The sequence below is a fragment of the Hydractinia symbiolongicarpus genome, chromosome 8 (assembly GCF_029227915.1).
Source record: "Hydractinia symbiolongicarpus strain clone_291-10 chromosome 8, HSymV2.1, whole genome shotgun sequence".
Classification (NCBI taxonomy): Eukaryota; Metazoa; Cnidaria; class Hydrozoa; order Anthoathecata; family Hydractiniidae; genus Hydractinia; species Hydractinia symbiolongicarpus.
The window spans coordinates 6,164,807-6,183,753 of NC_079882.1; the positions used below are offsets into that span (position 1 = coordinate 6,164,807).

At 32.4% G+C, this 18,947-nt stretch overlaps 3 protein-coding genes across 5 annotated transcripts; 1 reads left to right on the forward strand and 2 right to left on the reverse strand.

Annotated features, from left to right (window-relative positions):
* Positions 1-406: 406 nt before the first annotated feature.
* On the reverse strand, positions 407-3,744 carry LOC130654134 (transmembrane protein 65-like). Its single transcript, XM_057456669.1, has 5 exons — positions 3,342-3,744; positions 3,188-3,255; positions 3,054-3,108; positions 2,824-2,972; positions 407-686 (listed from the first exon to the last, which is right to left on the reverse strand). The coding sequence occupies exons 1-5, from the start codon at positions 3,742-3,744 to the stop codon at positions 564-566; spliced, it is 798 nt and encodes a 265-aa protein (XP_057312652.1). The 3' UTR covers positions 407-563.
* LOC130654133 (uncharacterized) lies at positions 3,505-9,871 on the reverse strand. 3 transcript variants are annotated; one of them, XM_057456668.1, is made up of 6 exons: positions 8,905-9,615; positions 7,945-8,189; positions 6,958-7,128; positions 6,245-6,360; positions 4,933-5,631; positions 3,505-3,813 (listed from the first exon to the last, which is right to left on the reverse strand). In XM_057456668.1, the coding sequence occupies exons 2-5, from the start codon at positions 8,180-8,182 to the stop codon at positions 4,948-4,950; spliced, it is 1,209 nt and encodes a 402-aa protein (XP_057312651.1). In that variant the 5' UTR covers positions 8,183-8,189; positions 8,905-9,615; the 3' UTR covers positions 3,505-3,813; positions 4,933-4,947. The 3 variants fall into 3 exon arrangements, with proteins under 3 accessions (XP_057312651.1, XP_057312650.1, XP_057312649.1); XM_057456667.1 differs by lacking the exons at positions 3,505-3,813; positions 8,905-9,615 and adding an exon at positions 9,641-9,871 and having other exon boundaries at positions 4,782-5,631; XM_057456666.1 differs by lacking the exon at positions 3,505-3,813 and having other exon boundaries at positions 4,782-5,631.
* Positions 9,872-9,888: 17 nt separating this feature from the next.
* LOC130654132 (ADP-ribosylation factor GTPase-activating protein 1-like) lies at positions 9,889-17,943 on the forward strand. Its single transcript, XM_057456665.1, has 13 exons — positions 9,889-10,187; positions 13,151-13,260; positions 13,360-13,417; positions 13,536-13,649; positions 13,955-14,151; positions 14,232-14,300; positions 14,957-15,036; positions 15,117-15,148; positions 15,254-15,310; positions 15,394-15,450; positions 16,423-16,455; positions 16,547-16,606; positions 16,696-17,943. The coding sequence occupies exons 1-13, from the start codon at positions 10,128-10,130 to the stop codon at positions 17,173-17,175; spliced, it is 1,407 nt and encodes a 468-aa protein (XP_057312648.1). The 5' UTR covers positions 9,889-10,127; the 3' UTR covers positions 17,176-17,943.
* The last annotated feature ends 1,004 nt before the right edge of the window (positions 17,944-18,947 follow it).

Sequence of the window (18,947 nt, forward strand, 5' to 3'; positions counted from 1 at the left end):
TACGAAACAAATAGTATTATTGTCAAGAGGAGATGCATCTCCATGTTAAATTGTTTATCAAAAAAAAAAGGATCGGTTGATAGAGTAAGCTATCAACACTATAAATTTTTACACGACTAAACATTTTTACATTTAAATTTCTTCACTACAATTAGTTAAGATGCAAATTACAGTGTTGTGAATATTACCACGCTGTTCAAAAATTATCAAAATATTATACAAGTTTCTTCCAATTAAATAATAAAAAATAATAAACCAAAAAACTGCCCGTGAGGACTTAGAAGACTTATATTATTTATCAACCTCGTCCCCAGGGCATCTTGTATCTTTTCTGACCCCGGGACGGCGATATGTTCGTATCGCCGTCCCGGGGTCAGAAAAGATACAAGATGCCCTGGGGACGAGGTTGATTATTTATTTAGTTATTATCTTGAAGGTAAAAAATAAATAAAAAAAACAGCAACTAATTAATTTCGTAATATATTGCATCTCCTAAAGTATATCTGATAGTTAAGTAATAAAAAATTAAGGAAAAAAATATTGGAAAAAAAATATTGGAAAATTTATAATTTATAATTTTCTTTTTTCGTTTCGTTACGGGACGATTCTTTATGTTCGTCATCTGAGAAAAATAGCAAAGGAAACATTCCGACAATACAACCAATTACAATTCCAACTGCTCGACCCTGAAAAATATAAAAGTAATTACAGCAAATACACAAAAAATTAGAATGATAATTAAGCTAAGGCGCCACGAGGAACATTTTCATGCGCGTGCTATGCAACATTGCTGCATAGCACGCGCATAAAAAAAATTACTCGTGTCCCATGCCTATTTTTCACTGCAATGCAGCAAAAAAATGTTGCATGGAGCAAACATTTTGCTCCACAACTTCGGGGACAAAATAGATCTGAATCTATTTTGCTCCCGTGCTCCGGGGACAAAATGTGCTGAAAAATTTGTTGTGGAGCAAATGTTGCACGTGTCCCCACCTTCTGCAACAAATATTTTACAAAATTATTTGAGGCATTATTTTATTGACCAATCAAATCACAGAAAGATATAAACAAGTTTTTTTCTTGAGAAGTTGAACTGCAAGTGAAGAGTAGCTAGTGAGAAAATAGCGAAAATGGCGGATGAAAAGAAAAAACTATCAGACGAGGAGAAAGTTACTTTAATAAACTTTTATAAAGCGAACCCAACGTTATGGGACAGTGGGAATATATATTACAAAAATAAAGACAAAAAAGAAGCTGCGAAAATAGACCTTGTCACTGAATTTGAGGGGGCGTATAGCTGTGATTTTCTAGAAAAAGCATTCCATTCTCTTCGTTCATCGATGCTCCGTGAAGTTAAACGTAATGCTGGAAGCGAAGTTCCATCGAAAAAGTGGAAGTTTTATGAACAAATGGAGTTTATCGTAACTGATCTAACAAAAGAAAAGAAAAAAGCGCAACTTTCGTCCGACGAGTTGTAAGAATTGATTGATTTTTATCGTGAAAATCCCGCGCTTTGGAACCACACTCTACAAGATTATAGAGACAGAGTGTTGCGCGAAGCTCTGATGGTCAAACTGAGTGAGCGTTTTGATGGGAAGTATACCGTAAACGAGCTCAAAACGTCATGGCATAACGCATTGACAAAGTATAGAAGTGAGCGCAATAGGGAGATTGGATCAAGATCCTCTGGTGCAGGTGTAAACGAAGCATATTTTTCTACCTGGGACCATTATAATCAAATGGATTTCGTTGAGATTACTTGCGATATGGATGAGACCGTCGATACAATGAACGAGGATGAACCACGTACCCCTGCTCCTAAAAAACGACGGAAGAAGAAGATGACGGAGGAGCAGTGTGCCAAAGCCGAACTGTGGAAAGCGTTGACAACTTCCATCACACAAAGGGCTGATCACCATGAAATCCGGCCGCAACAAGCTTCTACATATGGATGCGAAGCGCAATCTGCTGTCGAAAAACGTGCCCAAATTTTTGGAAGTACAGTGGCCGACAGTTTGGTCCAGTGCGAACTAAAAGATTGGCCAAGGTTGAAGAAAAAAATCATGGATATTTTTTTCGAGTATGAAGAGCAGAAACAACACCAATCTATGCCTACCAACCATCATGCTCGTATGTTCGCAGCTTCAACGTTTACTCCATACACCCCATCATAAAAGGGCATCATGTTATGCATATGTTCTCCAATTTCTCAAGTTCTTTCGGAACTACTAAATAAATTCGACTTTGGGGGCGTAAACGCAAAAAAATACACGTATACTTCATTTTTAACTACATATTCGACAATTCTTCCAGCAGAAGAGAAATATATTATCATACTATCAACATGAAACCGGTGTGGGATGTCGGGAAGAAAAATCTCTTCTAAATGAAAAGACATTTTCATTGAAGTAAAGAAAGTTATTTCTCAAAAGTATGTATGTGTCTTTGAAATAATACCCGTATTCCGTCTGTCTGTCTGTCCGCAAAAGACGCGTCCTGTAACGAAAACACGAAATGCCTTTGTCTTTCTGTTAGGGAAACACAAAATGTGATATATAAAGGATGGGCGACCCCGTGAATTTTTCCATGGGTTGACGACTAGTTTGAAAAATATTACCCGTATATGTCACGTAAAAGGGTACCGAAAGTAGTGAGGCGAAAAAGGACGGGTCAACCTGTGCATTTTTCCACGGACCACAGACCATTATATTTAAAAAATCCGAGAAATGCAAAATATTTCAAATAATTTTAGATAGACATATCAAGTTGCAAATTTTATTTTAATTTTCTAACCCTAATTGGAAAAGTAGAAAAACCTCTTACAGTATGGCATGCAACACGAGTTGCCCTCATTGTTAGTTGCTTTGAAGTTAACCTTGGTCCATCGAACCCCATACGAGCAACAAGTGCTTCCACATAACCCGCCAATCCGATTCCAGCAACATCGGAAATCATGTTACCAAATGCAGCAGCTGAAACAAACACAAAAAAAATATTTCTAATGACACTAAAAAATGTTGTTTATAAAGTTCATATAAAACATGTCATTTTACCAGCCATAGTGGAAATTCCTAGCATGGCACCCACTTTTATATCAATATATTCGCCCTAAAATAATAAAAAACAAAGAATGGGATAACAAGTAAGACACAAAAAAACATTTCACAAAATATTGTGAAAAACATACCGCTACAATCATAATGGCGTTGTCAAGGAAACCAAATCCAATGAAAGGTAGGGAATTACTAAACGCCACTAGAATTAAAAATATTAAGAGTAAAAACGCAGTGATGATGGGGGGTAAAGTTTGTGATATAAAAACAGTGACGGCGATCACGTACACAAAACAAGCGATTGAAAAGATGGCGCTTCTTCTTCCGAAATTTTTTCCAAATATATTTCTTCTTTCAAATCTTCTAAAGCTCTACTTAGACGATTCAATTCCGCTTCGTCCATGTCTCTAATAAGCTGGTCGGCAGCCAGCCGCGACGTTATCTTTACCGGTCGAATATTAACGCCCAGGTCACACGCTGAAGTAAAAATCCAGCGTTCTCTATACGTCATGGATGGAGAATGTAATCTGAAATAGTTTTGTGTAGTGTAACGTAAGCCATTTAGTTTGTAACAAGTTTGCCCGGGAGTGTGGCGTGACGTATGAATACATTTCATGCAATTATTTAAAAGTTTGTTTCCACGTTGAGTTCTCCACGATTGCTTGAAGCAATTGGTCATTCTGAAAAACATTTTTTTGTATTTTTTTAATCATGTTTTGTAATATTCGACATAATAAAGTTATTTCTTTGTGTTCAGTACCTAAAAAAGAGAAAAATATCATATTACAACCGCACAAGTAAATATTGTAGTTAATTTCAATTTTAAACACGTGTGAATATAACCTTAAGGGGTAAAGTGACAACAAATCTCGATCTAAACTAGTTCCTGAAAGATGTGGAGTTAAAGTAAGCGAGTTATAATAAGTTTTAAACACAAAAAAACTGACAAATTATTAGACGATAACAAATAGGGTGAAATACGTCGAGACTAAATAAAATGAGGAACTTAAACAAACACATTAAAAGGTTATGGGGCTGATAAAGATGAGATATGAATATAATTTTATATTTGTCTAACTACGATACATAAAATATAGCAAACACGAACTACTAAAAAACAGTGCAAGTTAAATGTTAAAATTGTGTTGTAAAAATAAGTGTTGGTTATAAATATCAAAAATTTAGTTTTGAATAAACAGAAGAGGGTCTTGTTTTAAATTTCAAAAGTATAACAAGTCAAAATCAAATTCAAGCTTTGTGAAAAGTTTCTTTAAGCTGCAAATGGAATCTTTATATAACAAGCACCGACTTTTTGGTTATCTGTCAAAAGTATAAAACTCTTTGTGATGGAAATAGCTTTTAGTTTTTATTTTATAAAATGAAACAATATCAAATTGATAGCATTTTATAGATTAAGTAATATTTTAGATAATGTAATACCATCATATTTTGCACAATGTCTTATAGCATGATATAACTAAATTAGGACATTTTATCTGAATCATACTGGGCAAATATTAGCAAAACAAATTGCAATTGATATCCATGCGAAAAAATGGTCAGCGGATTAATTTTCTACACCAACCACTAGTGAATTTTTTTTAAAACTATTATTTACCGCCATTCAATATTACCGCGTTCTCGCGACCAAGTTGGACATTGACCTGATCACACACATAATTATACATGGTTATCAAACCTAGCTATTTAAAAAAATATAAATTTCAATATTAGAAACAAAATTTAATAAAAAGGATATACAAGCTTGATGGTATAAATATTACTGATACACAAAAAAATATATATATAAAAAAAGAAATATTAAGTTGAAAATGAAACTGTTTTAAACTTTTAAACTAAAACACCATAACTCACTTACTGTCTTCCTCATTCCCTACTTCAACAATATATCAGGTATTTGCAAAGTGTTGCCTATTTCAAATGGATCTCGCGAGACAATATTACTTCCATACAACTTCATTCCACAAACATCAGACGTGTACTGACCATTACTAGGATCGCCTCGATCAACCAAATAACAAATAAATGGCATTGGCCCGTCCGGCAGTTTAAGTTTTTCGTCCAAAGTACTCACATCTAATCGTTTTCTGATTTTCCCTTTCTCTAAAGGTGGAAAATGTATTCCAATGTTAAATGTCAGCGATTTAAACCGATCCAATAATGAAGTTATGGCACTATCCATAGCATCTCGGAAATCTTTATCAAAATTCCAACCAATAACGAAAAAATCGTAACCAAACGAGGGAGTTATATTGGTTACTATGTGAGCTGTACCAAAACTTTTAACTAGTCCCATCAATTTTGAGATTTTAATCAAATCCAAAAAATAATTCTGACCAGTTGCATTGTTGTATTGCTTTGCGCAGTGACGAAAAAATTCCCATCGCCCATAGTGGTATTCCTCAGCAAGCAATAAATGTGCATGACCGTGGCTCTGTGATGCACCGGCTCGACCTTTGCAATTCCAGCTGAACATTGGAAATATTGCTTTCGGATTACTCTCATTCGCACAGTCAAACCACTCTTCGCAAATGCTAAAGATGTCGTTTAACTTTTCCTGTTTCAGAGACAACAATTGTATATTTAAATTTGAGAAAATTGAGGATAATAAATTTTGAATGTGTTTATTTTCGCAAGTTGAAAATAGCATCTCAGTAGCATTATTTACTAGGATTTTATTTTCCAGTAAACAGCACCAAGTTTTTTGTTTAAAATGTAGGAAAATGTAGTTGTCAAAAAAGAAGAAATTTCAAAGTTTCTGTCATGCCTTCGTTTAAAACTAATATAGGTTAACAGAAAGCACTAAATAAACCAAAAGATTTTTTATATTGTTTTAAAAGTTCCAATAAAGTATTTAAAATTTACCCTGATATTTTTTCAGCTCTTTACTGTTGCAAACAATGAAAATTCCCGAAAACAAGTACACATATCAAAGGCAAATTGCCTAATAATTTTATTGATGTTTATGATGTTAAAAGTGAATTTTTTTCTTAACATTTTGTCAGAATTACTGTGATGTGACATATAAATTCGAAAAACAAATTGGTAAATTTATTTGCAAAACCGTAAAGACTGGATTAAGCACCTAGGCGCTCATTTGATATTTCAGGGGAGAGGGCGCTTATTTGAAGGTGCTTATTTGAGTCTTTACAACAAATTCATAATCCTACCTTGCAATATTTAAGTGGGGAATGATCTTTAAATACTATGAGACTATGAAATCCATCATATTTTGCACAATTTCCTGCGGTTAAGCATGTATCTCTTTCAATTCTTCCCCACAAATCTAAAGTTCAAACTGTTATGAATATTTACACATGACAATAGTTTGGAGGAGGCCACTGTGCATGGCTTTAATTTAAGTTTAAGTGAAAACTGTTAAACAAAATCACAAACTTTTGCAAAATTTTTTCATTTTTTTTTTCAAAAGTTATTTTTTATATAATATTTTTTTACACGCTACTTTTGCAAGTTTTAGGCTTTTTCAGAGGAGGCATAATCATGCGATAAAACGCAGACGTTCCAACATAAATTGTTTAAATAAGAACGAATATATAAGCAGAATAAGCTTTTTATATGCGTAACATTGAAATAAAGCGCACAAAATGAAAAAATTGAACTTATTATCAACATTATTACACTTTTCATTTGTAACTAATCAATAGTTTGTGAAAGATTGCAACTGTTTGTTCTTAAACAACATCATTGGTGAGGTGCAAACATTTTTTTAATACAAAATAATGCAAAAATCTTTGATTATTTCTTGCAAATGTATACAAAAAAGCTCACAAATTCAAAAAATCTGATGTATATTGGATGGAAATAGTTTAATTTATTAATATTTTCCTTTACAGATTGCCACAAAAAACAAATGCTTGCATACCGACAGCAGTATAGCTCAATGGCGAACAAAAATCACATTTTTCTGGTATTTCTTCCAAGGAATCAGCAACTTCAGTGTGTGATTTTATCTCTAACTGATTGTTCATTGGCCTAGAAGCTCTCAATGGGTTAAACAGGGTTTGCTCATACGTCCATTTATTGACAATTCGAACTATATAAGAAATTTATGTACCATTCTGTTAGTTCCTTGTTTCTCTCTTTTATAGAAGACAAAAGTTGTGAGTAAAGCAGTGCGGCAACGAGAAATTTTAATTGGATCATATATGAACTTTTACTACTTGGACTCCTGTTAATACACTTTTTTTACATAAATTTGTGTTTGATTTTTTTCACATGTTCAGCCTGAAATTTTTTATTATATATTAGACTTTGAGCTATTTTTTTCACAATAATAAAAATATTTGTAATCCAAAATTTAAGCACAAGTTTCACACTTTTTCAGAAAAAAAAAAGATATCAATACAGCAAAATTCTGCCTTCACATCGTTTTTCTTTTGTTCCTATTCCTAGCCTTATTGTTCTATAAAATTGTGCCTATAAAAACAGCTATTAAAAAGCTAAGAACAGGCTGAGAGTATTTCAATATTAAAAAGAAAAGAAATAAACCAAAAAAAAACATCCTAAATAAATAACTAAATAATTGCTTAACATATTTTTTAAATCTCAATTAAGAAGACTTTGGTAATTTGGATTGGGAAGTTATTATACCAGTAAAATTCTTACCAACAGTTTGCATTTTAAAAGTTTATAAGCGAAATGCGACGATATAAATGTTTTTTAGATCGCATTTTAAAAGTTTAAAAACGAACAGGCTGAGAGTATTTCAATATTAAAAAGAAAAGAAATAAACCAAAAAAAAACATCCTAAATAAATAACTAAATAATTGCTTAACATATTTTTTAAATCTCAATTAAGAAGACTTTGGTAATTTGGATTGGGAAGTTATTATACCAGTAAAATTCTTACCAACAGTTTGCTTTTCAACACGCAAAACTGCTTCTTCAGAAGAGTTGTCATCTATTTTTCCAAACCATTTTTGTACTTTAGAGTTAAATGTTTCGGGTACATAACATTGCCCAATTGATATATGGGCATCGAAAATACCAAGAACCATTTTCCATTCTTCATCCTGAGATGGCATTGCCTTTGCCTGTGCTACTGCTTCTGCAAACTCCAACACACTTTTGATTGTTTGACGAGACATTTCGAAACTAAAGTACAAAGAAACATGAAACATTATTAATAAGAGTTGGATATTTAAATATAAAGCAATATTTAAATTTCTGCGGAACTTACTTTTTGCATTTAAGAGGCAAAAATAATATTATATTTTATATTTTGTATACATAGGTTTTATTTTATTTTTAAAGAAAAACATTATTTTGTTTTACCTTAGTTTTTATTTTGTAGAAAATTGTGTAGGACTTATGTTCACACAAAATTTTATTGCAAATGGGCATGCTGATCCCAAGTAATCGGTTTGCCACCAAAAATTCAAGAGGCCAGAAATAATTGATTTAACTATACATTGTTACAGCCTTTGATTACAATATGTCAAACTTGCCTACATGTGTTTGAGCACTTGCATGAAAAAGTTCATTATTTTCAAAATTCTAACTTTATGCGTAAAAATTTCCATTTTATTACGATAAGCCATTTGTTAGTCATTTTCATCATTTTCTTCACCCAACACAAAATCCTTTTCCAATTTGCTAGTTATTCAGTTAATGACAGACATAATTCAGCATAGTTTTCAAAATTGTTGGACTGCAGTTTACTAATTAGTTTCTGTAGCTCACCAAGAGAAAATCGAATTTTGTTGTTAGTAACATACATTCCCAGAAGTTAATAGACTCATTTGGATAGAAAAAGAAATCTCCAGTATCAGTGAATTAAAAGATAAAAAATCAAGTTAGATTTTCTCACCCCCTTGTGCTAAGCTAATTTCGGATATTTCCAAGTCTTGTCTTTTGCTCAAAGCTAACTCATCAGAGTAGGAGTCATAGAGAATCATGTGGTTTTTATTCGTAGCAATAAAAGCTAAAATGGCATGGCTTTTAACTCAAACGAAGGTGAAAATAGGTCAGTGGTGAAAATGTGTCACTATATATAGTAAATTCACACAATTCTGCAATTCTTCAAAAGTACTTTTGTGGCTGAGTGAAAGCACTGTTTTGCATTTCAGAAATAAATCAGGCAAGTTCAAGAATTAGATCGAGAAGTTTGAGAGAATCAACGAGAATTTTATTCAACGTTTTCTAAGATCACCCTCATATATACAGGCATTTTTGGGCGACTGGACACAAATTTTAATTGGAAAAATAACGAATAATGAATAATAAAATTTTTCTGTAGCTAGCTATGTGTTTTTAATGTGTCTAAAACAATAACCTGTGATGTAATTTTTCTTGGTCTTGTATGCAAAAAAGAGCTATTCTTCACGCAAAAAGAGATTGGGTTTTACTTTTAACTAGCTATGTAGCTAGCGCAGCTAACTACTAACATCTGTTATGGATATCTACCATAACTTGTTTGCTTAGACAAATATAAAATACTGAAGAGCAAATTTGTTGTTGCCATCAACAAGAATATGTGACTTATACAGAATTTTGTTTACTGTTATAATAGGTAAAGGTTGGGAAAGGAAAAAGGTATGACACACGTTCAGTCAACAAAACAACCAGTCACGCCATCTGCTTGTCCTTTTAAATTAAAAACGTCTGAGCAAGCGAGATCAAAACATTATCGAGACAATGTTTTCGTTAAATGTCTAGACCAGACAGACATGAAAGTTGAATGTTGTCTCGTATGTTGTTACTTATTCATCTAAATTAGCGCTAGTTTTTAATGTGTTTGAGGACAACTTGCTATTGGTTTGATAAAAGTTTGAATCCGTTTCGTGCATGTTGTTACCAGATCACAGTTTGAATTAGCAGCATACGTCATTTCATCTCGTTGAGCCGAAAAAATGTTTTAGCCTTTTGGCCTTTATTTCAAAATAAGCGAGTTAAAAACAATCAGGTCATCTTTTCATAATGGCTTACGGAAAAGATTTCGAAAGACCAGAAGAAAAAACAACACGAACGTGAAGAAGGCTGTATCGTTTAGGTTTATTAAGCTACTTTTAGATGATTTTAAATTAAAATTAAATGGCAAGCCCAAGAACACGAAGAGTGCTTCGAGAGTTAAAATTTAAAGATGGAAATAATGTATGGTTCGTTTTCCTAGCTATATTTTGTGCTTTCAAAGAAAAAGAAAGCGAGTCTCTAACACGTGACGTGTACAAACACTAAATTTTTTGTTGTTGTAGGAAATTACCAATCTTAATTTAACTTTTTTATTTCTTTTTTATCATCAGTGCTTTTTTGTTTTTTACATTTTTAGCTAGCTAGCAGGGATAACCACAAATTATGCCATAATAGCCTAATTTGTCTATGACGGGCTATTGAGACAATTTATCTACCCTAACAGATGAATTCCAGCATGACGTTTTTTGTTTACTTTCAAGTTGTAAGCTCTGTAGCTCTGGCAATTGCTTGGCAGAAGAAAGGATTTGGTAAAAAGAGGTCTTTTCCCGGGATTCCCACTGCCTATCAGGTTCTTCCACGCACGATGATGCCGTCACAAAAGACAATTTTTTTAACATTGTTTTTAATTAATTTGTGCATTTTTATTAAATAAATAAATCAGAAGCATTTGGCAAAAAAGATCAAGAAACAAATATTAAATATTTAAAGTAAGAATGTTCGTTATCCGCCCCACATCGTTTAAACTTTAAAGGTCTGACGTTTAAAGAAGGTTTTAAAGAAAAAAAACAAATTAAACAAATTTTCGGCCTTTTAAATGAACGTCGTAAAAGTACAAAGTGTTGAAGGTTTTAAAGATTTATTTCTATATCTAGTATTTTTCAACCCATAATTTAAGATTCACAAAATTAATTTCACAAGTTTTAAAACACTGTTTAAAATGAGTACGCAGGTTTTCGGTACTCTGCAAATCACTACCTCCAGGTGGCCTGTAAACCCCACACACGTAAATAAGTTTAGTTTTTTTCAGGCACACTTTCACCCATAGTGATTCAACCTTTTTGAAGAATACAGTGCTGTTAAAAGGTTTGTTAACATCGTGTTCGTGTAACAAGCGTGGTGCACACGAACCACAATAAAATCGCGGTCTTTATGTATAACAAACATTCAAACATTTTATCGTGGCTACCACGCTATTATTATTATCTTCACGAAGGATTGTGTGTCCCACGATTATTTTTGCGAGCTCCACAATTTTTATAACCAGTATAATTTAATTTTTTTCTTCTCAAAAAAGTCTTTTATTAAAGTTAATTTGTTTGTTTCAGGTTTTATCAAGTTAAAAAAGCATATTCGTAGTTTTTGCTTGGTGTATACTTTTTCGTCATGGACGCGATCGTATTTTTCCGAAATGTCATTTATCTAGAAAAGTTAAATTTGTCTGCGCCGATAGAAATGCTTTTAAGATTGCATTTTAAAAGTTTAAAAACGACAAGCGGCGATAGAAATGTTTTTTAAAATCGCATTTTAAAATTTTATAAACGAAAAGTTTAAAAACGAAAAGCGGCGATAGAAATGCTCTTTTAGATCGCATTTTAAAAGTTTATAAGCGAAATGCGACGATATAAATGTTTTTTAGATCGCATTTTAAAAGTTTAAAAACGAAAGGCGGTGATAAAAATGTTTTTGGGATAAAAACAATTTACAGTACAGTCTGAATGTAATCTAACGCGGACACGAAGCTTGCATGAATAGTTACACAGAACAATAACATTGTGATAGCTTTTGTTTTTTTTTAGAAAATAATTACCTCGCTGATAAACAATGACCCCATCGATTGTTTAATCACAATAGGTTGCAAGATCAATTTTAGCAATCTATTTTGCGCGAACTCTTTTGAAATTTTTAATTGCAGTAATTAAATATAAAAGGTTAGATTCCATTTTAAAAGTTTATAAACAAAAAGCGGCGATAGAAAAGGTTTTTTAGATTGCATTTTAAAAGTTTATAAACGAAAAGCGGCGATAGTAATGTTTTTATTTGTTTCAATAAAACAGTATACTGAAGGATTATTTTACGTTGTTTGTTAAGAAGGAAATGTTTTCATCGAGAAATGTAGATATTGTATTTATTTCAGAATATACACCATTTGTTTTACAAAAATAAACCGTAGTTGTATTCTTTTAATAAAAAAACGCGCAAGTCATTTAATAGTTCTGAACATATGTTTTTTAAATTAAATGCGCTACTGGCGCTACTTTTTAAGTAGTTAAATCAACAATACATTCTCGCGCAATGTATTATAAAACTTTGTGAAAGATTTTCATTATTTAATTACTTCACGCTAATACTTAAGGGAATAGCTTATCAATACATTTACACAATGCATCTCGCTATTACAAGAAATATAATTGCTCAAATATTTCTCCGCGAGCGCATTGTTTTTTAACACGCAAATATAAACTCGCAAAACCCTTAAGAGATTTAATTATAACAAAAGACAAACAACTGCCGTCCTCCACGCAAAGGTGGGATATTAGCGTGTACGCGAAAGATTACATTCAGACTGTACTGTATTAACAAAAACAATAATTTAAAAACTAACAAAACAACAAATTAAAGAAATGAAAAAGATATAAATGAAGTAAAGAAGGCAGTACAATATATAATAAATAAAAAAAGACTGAGCTGTCAAAGCGGGAGCTCTTCAAGCTTTAGTCTTGTTTTTTCTTTCTTAGACTTAGCGTGCCAAGACCGGAGCATTTTAGATACGTCCAACCTCAACCAGAGCTGAGCATAGAAGCATGAGTTCACATATATAACTACAGAAATATTTAATAATAAACCAAGAAAATTAAGGTTTTTCATTAAAAACTAATCGGGATTATGTTTATATTCTATTGCAAAAGTTTGATATAATGAAATTCTATCAAGAAATAAAATCTAAGCACATGCAGCAGATTACTAATGATTTTCCTAAGTGTTTAATGATGAACAAATTGGTAATCTAGTCGGGATAAATTATTTTATTTATTATTTTTATTTATTTTCTATCTTAATGTTTTTTAGAAAAACTATAAGCTCTGAAATCAAATGATTCCAAGAAAATCTAAGGAGCATATACTAAGTGTGATAATTTTCCATAGGCGTGTTTCGAGTGTAATGGGCATAATCCACAATGGGTTAGTGTTACATATGGTATATGGATTTGTTTGGATTGCTCTGGAAAGCATAGAGGTTTAGGAGTACACTTAAGGTAACGTTTATTTAGAAATTCATACAGTAGGTAAAATTCTTGTGACATATGTATATATATATATATATATATATGATTTGTGATTCTGTGTTGATCTAGCTTTGTACGCTCAGTTACAATGGATAAATGGAAAGATGCAGAGCTTGATAAAATGAAAGTGAGTTGTGATTTGTGTAGAGTAAAATCTGCATTTTCTGTTTAGTATTAGGCAATATTTGATTTTTAATACACATGCGAGAAAAAGCAGAAATTTCAGTTTATATTAAATAATTTAGGTTGGTGGTAATATGAAAGCTAAAGCATTTTTTAACTCACAACCAGATTATACAGAAGGGGGATCATTAAAAGAGAAATATAACTCTAAAGCAGCTGCTTTGTATCGAGATAAGGTAATTATTTCTTGTGATGTGTTGTTTAACCCTTAATGACAGGTCTGGTATATATACAGTTGACCACCACAACTGAGGACTTGGTTTTTATGAAAAGTGCCCACCATGGTTTTAAAAAATGATGAATTGAGTTACCCAACCGTCCCGAATATGACCCAACTATGTCTTTTTCTCGACCACCAAGTGCAACTCAAGTTTTAAAAAGATTTTTTTTTTCTGTCCAAAAAGGGTTCTTTTCAGAGACATGTGTATATTTTAAGAATTTAGAACCTTTTCGATTTTATCATAGTATTGTTCTTGTTTAGATTAACACTGAAGCACAAGGTAAGACTTGGTCAGAAGCAACATCATCAGCTCGAAACTATACAGCACCTGTTCTAAATGGCTCAAATTCATTAAAATCCAGTCCTAACCCAGCACGGAGCAAAATGTCATCAGCCAGCTCTACACAAAATGGCATTAACAGTATGGACGACCTTGAATCATTTCTGGGAAAATCAAAGTAAGCAACAAATTCTTTATATTTGCTGTATTTGTTTACGTCAAAGTTGTGGTCTTATACCTTATCTCTTTTTATGTTAGGAACGAAATCAACCGTGAAAAAGATGATTATTTTAAAAAGAGGCAACTTGAAAATGAGGCACGACCAGAGTAAGAATGAATAGCATTAAATAATATGTTCATCACAACAAATATTATTTAAACTGTGTAATATAAAAGTTAATGTTCATGAAATCATGATCATAACAGAAGATTGTAGCCTAGTTTAAACCCATATCTTAAAATTGTGATTCTATAAACAAATACTCTACGAAAAAGATACTTTATGTTAAATTTGAAGGAATTCTTTTGAATATTTATGGAGCCTGACTACGAAAATGCCTTTTAGCGTCAAATGCTTTGTCAATTCATAAGTTTCATTTTTTTGGTTACGTTCCCACTCTGTAGAAGGCAAGCAATGCGATATGCATCACATGTAACCCAAACTGGGTATCCCTGGACAAACAAGCAAAAAGAGTCGACCAGTGTGTTTTTGTCCCTTCCGCAGATGGTTTATATGATCTCGTGTTTTTAAAAAGATGTTTCTTTTAAAATAACCTGTTTCGTTGTCCAATTAGAAAGAAAAAAGTTCGCAAAAATGTCGTAATGCGAGAAAATAACTGGCACAGAGATAAAACACGTTAAAAAATTTCAATTATTAGGGTTTATTCCTTCTTTATTTCACAGGCAATTGATTGACAATTAGTGAATACTAAGAGATGATGGTGTATTTTATAAACCAAGATATTTGTTTTGTTTCTTATTAGCAATTTGCCACCAAGTCAAGGCGGTAAATATGTTGGCTTTGGAAGCAGTCCAGCCCCACAAAGTTCAAATGCAGATTCAGGTAAGTGTGACAACATTGTAAATACATAAATTTTGAATAAAAAACAATTTTATAGAATCGTTTAATCTTTTTGTCAATAGGTTGGGACAGTACGTTATCCACGCTCCAGTTTGTACGTATTTTAAACAGCTTTAAATTTGTTGTTGTTGTTGTTGTTATACTTTTTGTTGTTGTTGCTTTGCTTGTTTTGATTTATTTATTTTTATTTATTTTTTAGGGATGGTCTTCTTTTTCTCTTGGTGCTCAACAGCTCGCAGCAGTTGCATCAGAGAAGGTATTGCAATGAAGAAGTTACCTTAATTTTTTTCCCGTTTATTATCCTGGGTACAAATAATAATTTTGGTTAAAATTTTGTAGGCTGTTAAACTCGGCAGTAAAATGAATGAAAATGTTATCAAACCTGCCTCACACAAGGTCGGTTGATTTTTATTTACTTGTTATTTTACTTTTCTTACTCTTTTAGTATTTTTCTTTTTATAACGGATTGCTTTCTATGTTACAAGTTTATAAATTAAGAAAGTTACGTTTATAAAACTTTTAAAAAAAATCCACTGATAAATTTATACCCATACCAATTTTTCTCCGTCATTCCTAGTGTTACTCGTATACACTTCATCCCTATAATGTCAAAGTTAGCTTACACATAAAAGCGAAATTTTAACTGCAACAATAATTTCGCCAAAACCGACTCTTCCTGAAGTTAAATTAAGCTGGTCTAAGTTTCACAAGAAAAATATGAAATTTGGAGAAGGTGTATTTCATTCGAACAATGACACGTGGCACGCTTATGATAAATTTTAAAAAAATTAATATTTTTTTTACTAGCTACTTTACGCTGCGTTTAACTTAACTGACTGTACGAGTGCTTTGAACACCAGTGACGTAGACATGGATTGTTCTCGATCCCCTGTGAAACAAAACATGACTCGACAAGGCACTAGCACTGCATGTGGTAACGAGTACATGCGGGATAGATACATAAAACATTCATTAACCGGTAGCGTATTTACTTTCAAATTTTTTTGGACGTTGCGATAATTATAATTTTAACAATACCATTAAAGTTGAAAACAGTAAATATTTAATATAATAAATATAAATACCATATAAAGTTTAATTTAAACATTAAGATACGTTTTTTAAACTTTTCTGGGTTCAGCCTGAATGTTTCTTTAACACTGTTGACCCCTATATCTTTAAACCTTAAAAATGCTGTTTAGCAAGAACTCTGTTTGTTTATTCATTTTTTTGAATATCATTGAAATTTTATATAGCTAACAGTAGAGTACCTATAACCTGAGCCTCTTGTTTCTTATTAAAAAAGACGCATGTATACCTTTATGTGGTGTTTTGGAACGGTGACTGACCTTTTGGGTTTATTTTTAGGCCAAAGAGCTAGGCACAAATATTTCAACGAAGGTGAAACTTTTGTTTTGTACCGAATTACTTTGTTAAGTTCACTTCTTTGTACATTCTTTTCACTTTGTTTATATTTTTTTTCACAACGCAGGCAAATGAAGGAAAGTTAGTTGATGAAGTATCATCGTCATTGCACGGAGCAGCTTCAAAGGTACGTGTGGCATACGAGTACTCCTACGTAGTTCTTTTTATTGTGGTTCTTATCAATATAACGAAATTTATGGATCGTTTTTTTTATAGGCACAGGAGTATGGTGTGAAAGGATGGTATAATTTGCAATCTTACTTAGGTTATAGTACAAGCCAATCCATAACAAACGGGGGAACCGCTGGGAATAGTTCATCTGAAATGCAAGAGAAGAAAGATGCGGGCGGCTATGGCGGTTTGTCTGCAGACAATGGTGTGAATCCATTTCAGGCTGCGATGGAGATCAGAAAAAAAGAAAAAGAAGAGAGCAAAACGGAAGATTTGCTGGACGCTTCGTCGTCGGGTGCGAATGACGGATGGGAAACCGCTGATTGGGGTGGCGAGTCACGCGATGATTGGAACAGCGATGACTGGGGAAACGAGCAAACTCCTGTGAAGACAAAAAAGAAAAACATAATTAAACAGGACAGCTGGGGCAATGACGTAGACGAGTGGGAAAACTGGTTAAATGACGATTCTACTACGTCAGCACCGAAGAATCGGTCACCAGCTGTTAGGAAGAAGGGAGAATAACTAATTCACATCAATTTAAAAATTTGCAAGTTTTGAAACCTGTGTAACGAAGTGAAACTTCGCGAAGAAATCTTCCTGAAAGGACCTGTTGTTATGCAATAGGTGGTTATTTTTGTGATTTTATTTTGTGTCTTTTTTTATTGTCAGAGATAATGTGTCGGAGGTTCGACGTATTTCTGTCAAAAACCCAACGACTTCATTTTCCTTGATAAGTTTTATAAATTTCGTAATTTTCGCAAGATTTCTAATTTCACGAATGTGTCAAGCCTCAAAAGAGCCAAATTTTTTGAAAATTATTTGAGGTGTTAGTTACATAAATCGCCCTAACGTAAAAATAGCCCATAAAAAATTCCTGGAAAAACTTCGATTCAGCGTTTCGCGAAAATTTAGATATTGGATGTACTTTCTTATATTTTTACTTTGTAGAGAAGCAGCATTTTGTGGTCGACACTTCTCTTGCATTTTAAGTAACTTTCACAGTAATATATTTGATAGACAGGTTTTTCTCCACCTTGCAAAATTTACCATATCGGTGGATGCAAACAGTCAATATTTTCCCTTAGTAATCCTTCTCCATAATAAACTTTTGTGTTTTGTCCTAATAAGCGAGAGTTCGTGTACGTAAAGTTTTATGTGAAAGAAGTATATAAGAAAGATTTTCATGATTTTATGGTGAAGTATATATTAGTAAACAATTTTTTGTCAATTTGTAGTGCGCATGCGTAGTAATTTACATTTATAGAATTATATTTATTTATCATTTTAAAATATGTCTTTAATTCTACCCCAGCTTGTTTCTTCAAACAAATTATTAACTGCAATCTTGTTACAGCTATCGCTCTTTTTAAAATTAGGCAGTACAAAATAGTATCAGTTCTTCGTCCAATTCTACAAATTGGCTAAAAGCAGTACCAATTTGCAATATTTCTTAGCCGGTAGACGAGCAGATGCGTAGGAAGGTACCAAATCATATAAAGAAAAAGTTTTGAAAAAATTTTTATTCATTGCAAAACATTTAAACTTGGCTGGAACAACAAGTCCAATTCTCTTTTTCTCTCCCATCCATTACATTCACTATAATTAAATTAGAATCATCTGTTTGAAGATTGGTTGTTCAGTTTTGATAACTCGATTGGTATGTGTCCAAAAAGAAGTTCTTGTTCATCTTTACTGTCTGCATCTCCAGGTGTGTTCTAATTTTGGTTTTTGTGCTTTAATGTTTGTAACCCGAAATTCTTAAAAGCAGAAATATAATATAAGCGCCGGTCTCTTATTAGCACCGCCTCTATTAAGTGCAGCATCAAAAAAGTAAAAGTTTAATACGCGGCGCTTATTTGAGGAAATACGGTACACTTTGACATAATTAAAATCACTATTGCCGAATTTTTTAATTTAATCGCTTTTTGCCGACTAATTTTTAGATAAAAAACGACCACAAAAGTTTGAATTTACAAAAAGGTTTTCTAATAGAATTTCACTAAGAACACGATGAAAACTATAAAATCAATCAATTTCAATGATTATTTTTATTTTTATTTCATCTGCTTTCGTTTTCAGCTTTTGCTTCGTCCTTTTCTCCTCGGCACTCTTTCCTCTGCTACGTTCACTTGAAACTTTATTCAGACTGATACAAGGCTAAGTTTCGTGTTCTCTTTATTACCGTTTCATAGTTAAGTTGAAAAATGGGCAAAAATCAAAATGTACAAATAGGAAAAAAAATGGCAAAAAAGTTTAGACAACAAGAATTGTAGGTTGGGAAATAATATTGGTCA

Coding starts and splice junctions, on each gene's coding strand:
- LOC130654134 (XM_057456669.1), bottom strand. CDS start 3,744: ATGTTTTTCAGAATGACCAATTGCTTCAAGCAATCGTGGAGAACTCAA. Junction 3,109..3,187: donor ACGCCATTATGATTGTAGCG/GTATGTTTTTCA, acceptor TTATTATTTTAG/GGCGAATATATTGATATAAA. Junction 687..2,823: donor CTCGTGTTGCATGCCATACT/GTAAGAGGTTTT, acceptor TATATTTTTCAG/GGTCGAGCAGTTGGAATTGT.
- LOC130654133 (XM_057456668.1), bottom strand. CDS start 8,182: ATGTCTCGTCAAACAATCAAAAGTGTGTTGGAGTTTGCAGAAGCAGTA. Junction 6,361..6,957: donor ATTGAGCTATACTGCTGTCG/GTATGCAAGCAT, acceptor TTTGAACTTTAG/ATTTGTGGGGAAGAATTGAA. Junction 5,632..6,244: donor CCCCACTTAAATATTGCAAG/GTAGGATTATGA, acceptor TCTCTGAAACAG/GAAAAGTTAAACGACATCTT.
- LOC130654132 (XM_057456665.1), top strand. CDS start 10,128: ATGGCAAGCCCAAGAACACGAAGAGTGCTTCGAGAGTTAAAATTTAAA. Junction 15,037..15,116: donor AAGTTCAAATGCAGATTCAG/GTAAGTGTGACA, acceptor TTTTGTCAATAG/GTTGGGACAGTACGTTATCC. Junction 15,149..15,253: donor CGTTATCCACGCTCCAGTTT/GTACGTATTTTA, acceptor TTTATTTTTTAG/GGATGGTCTTCTTTTTCTCT.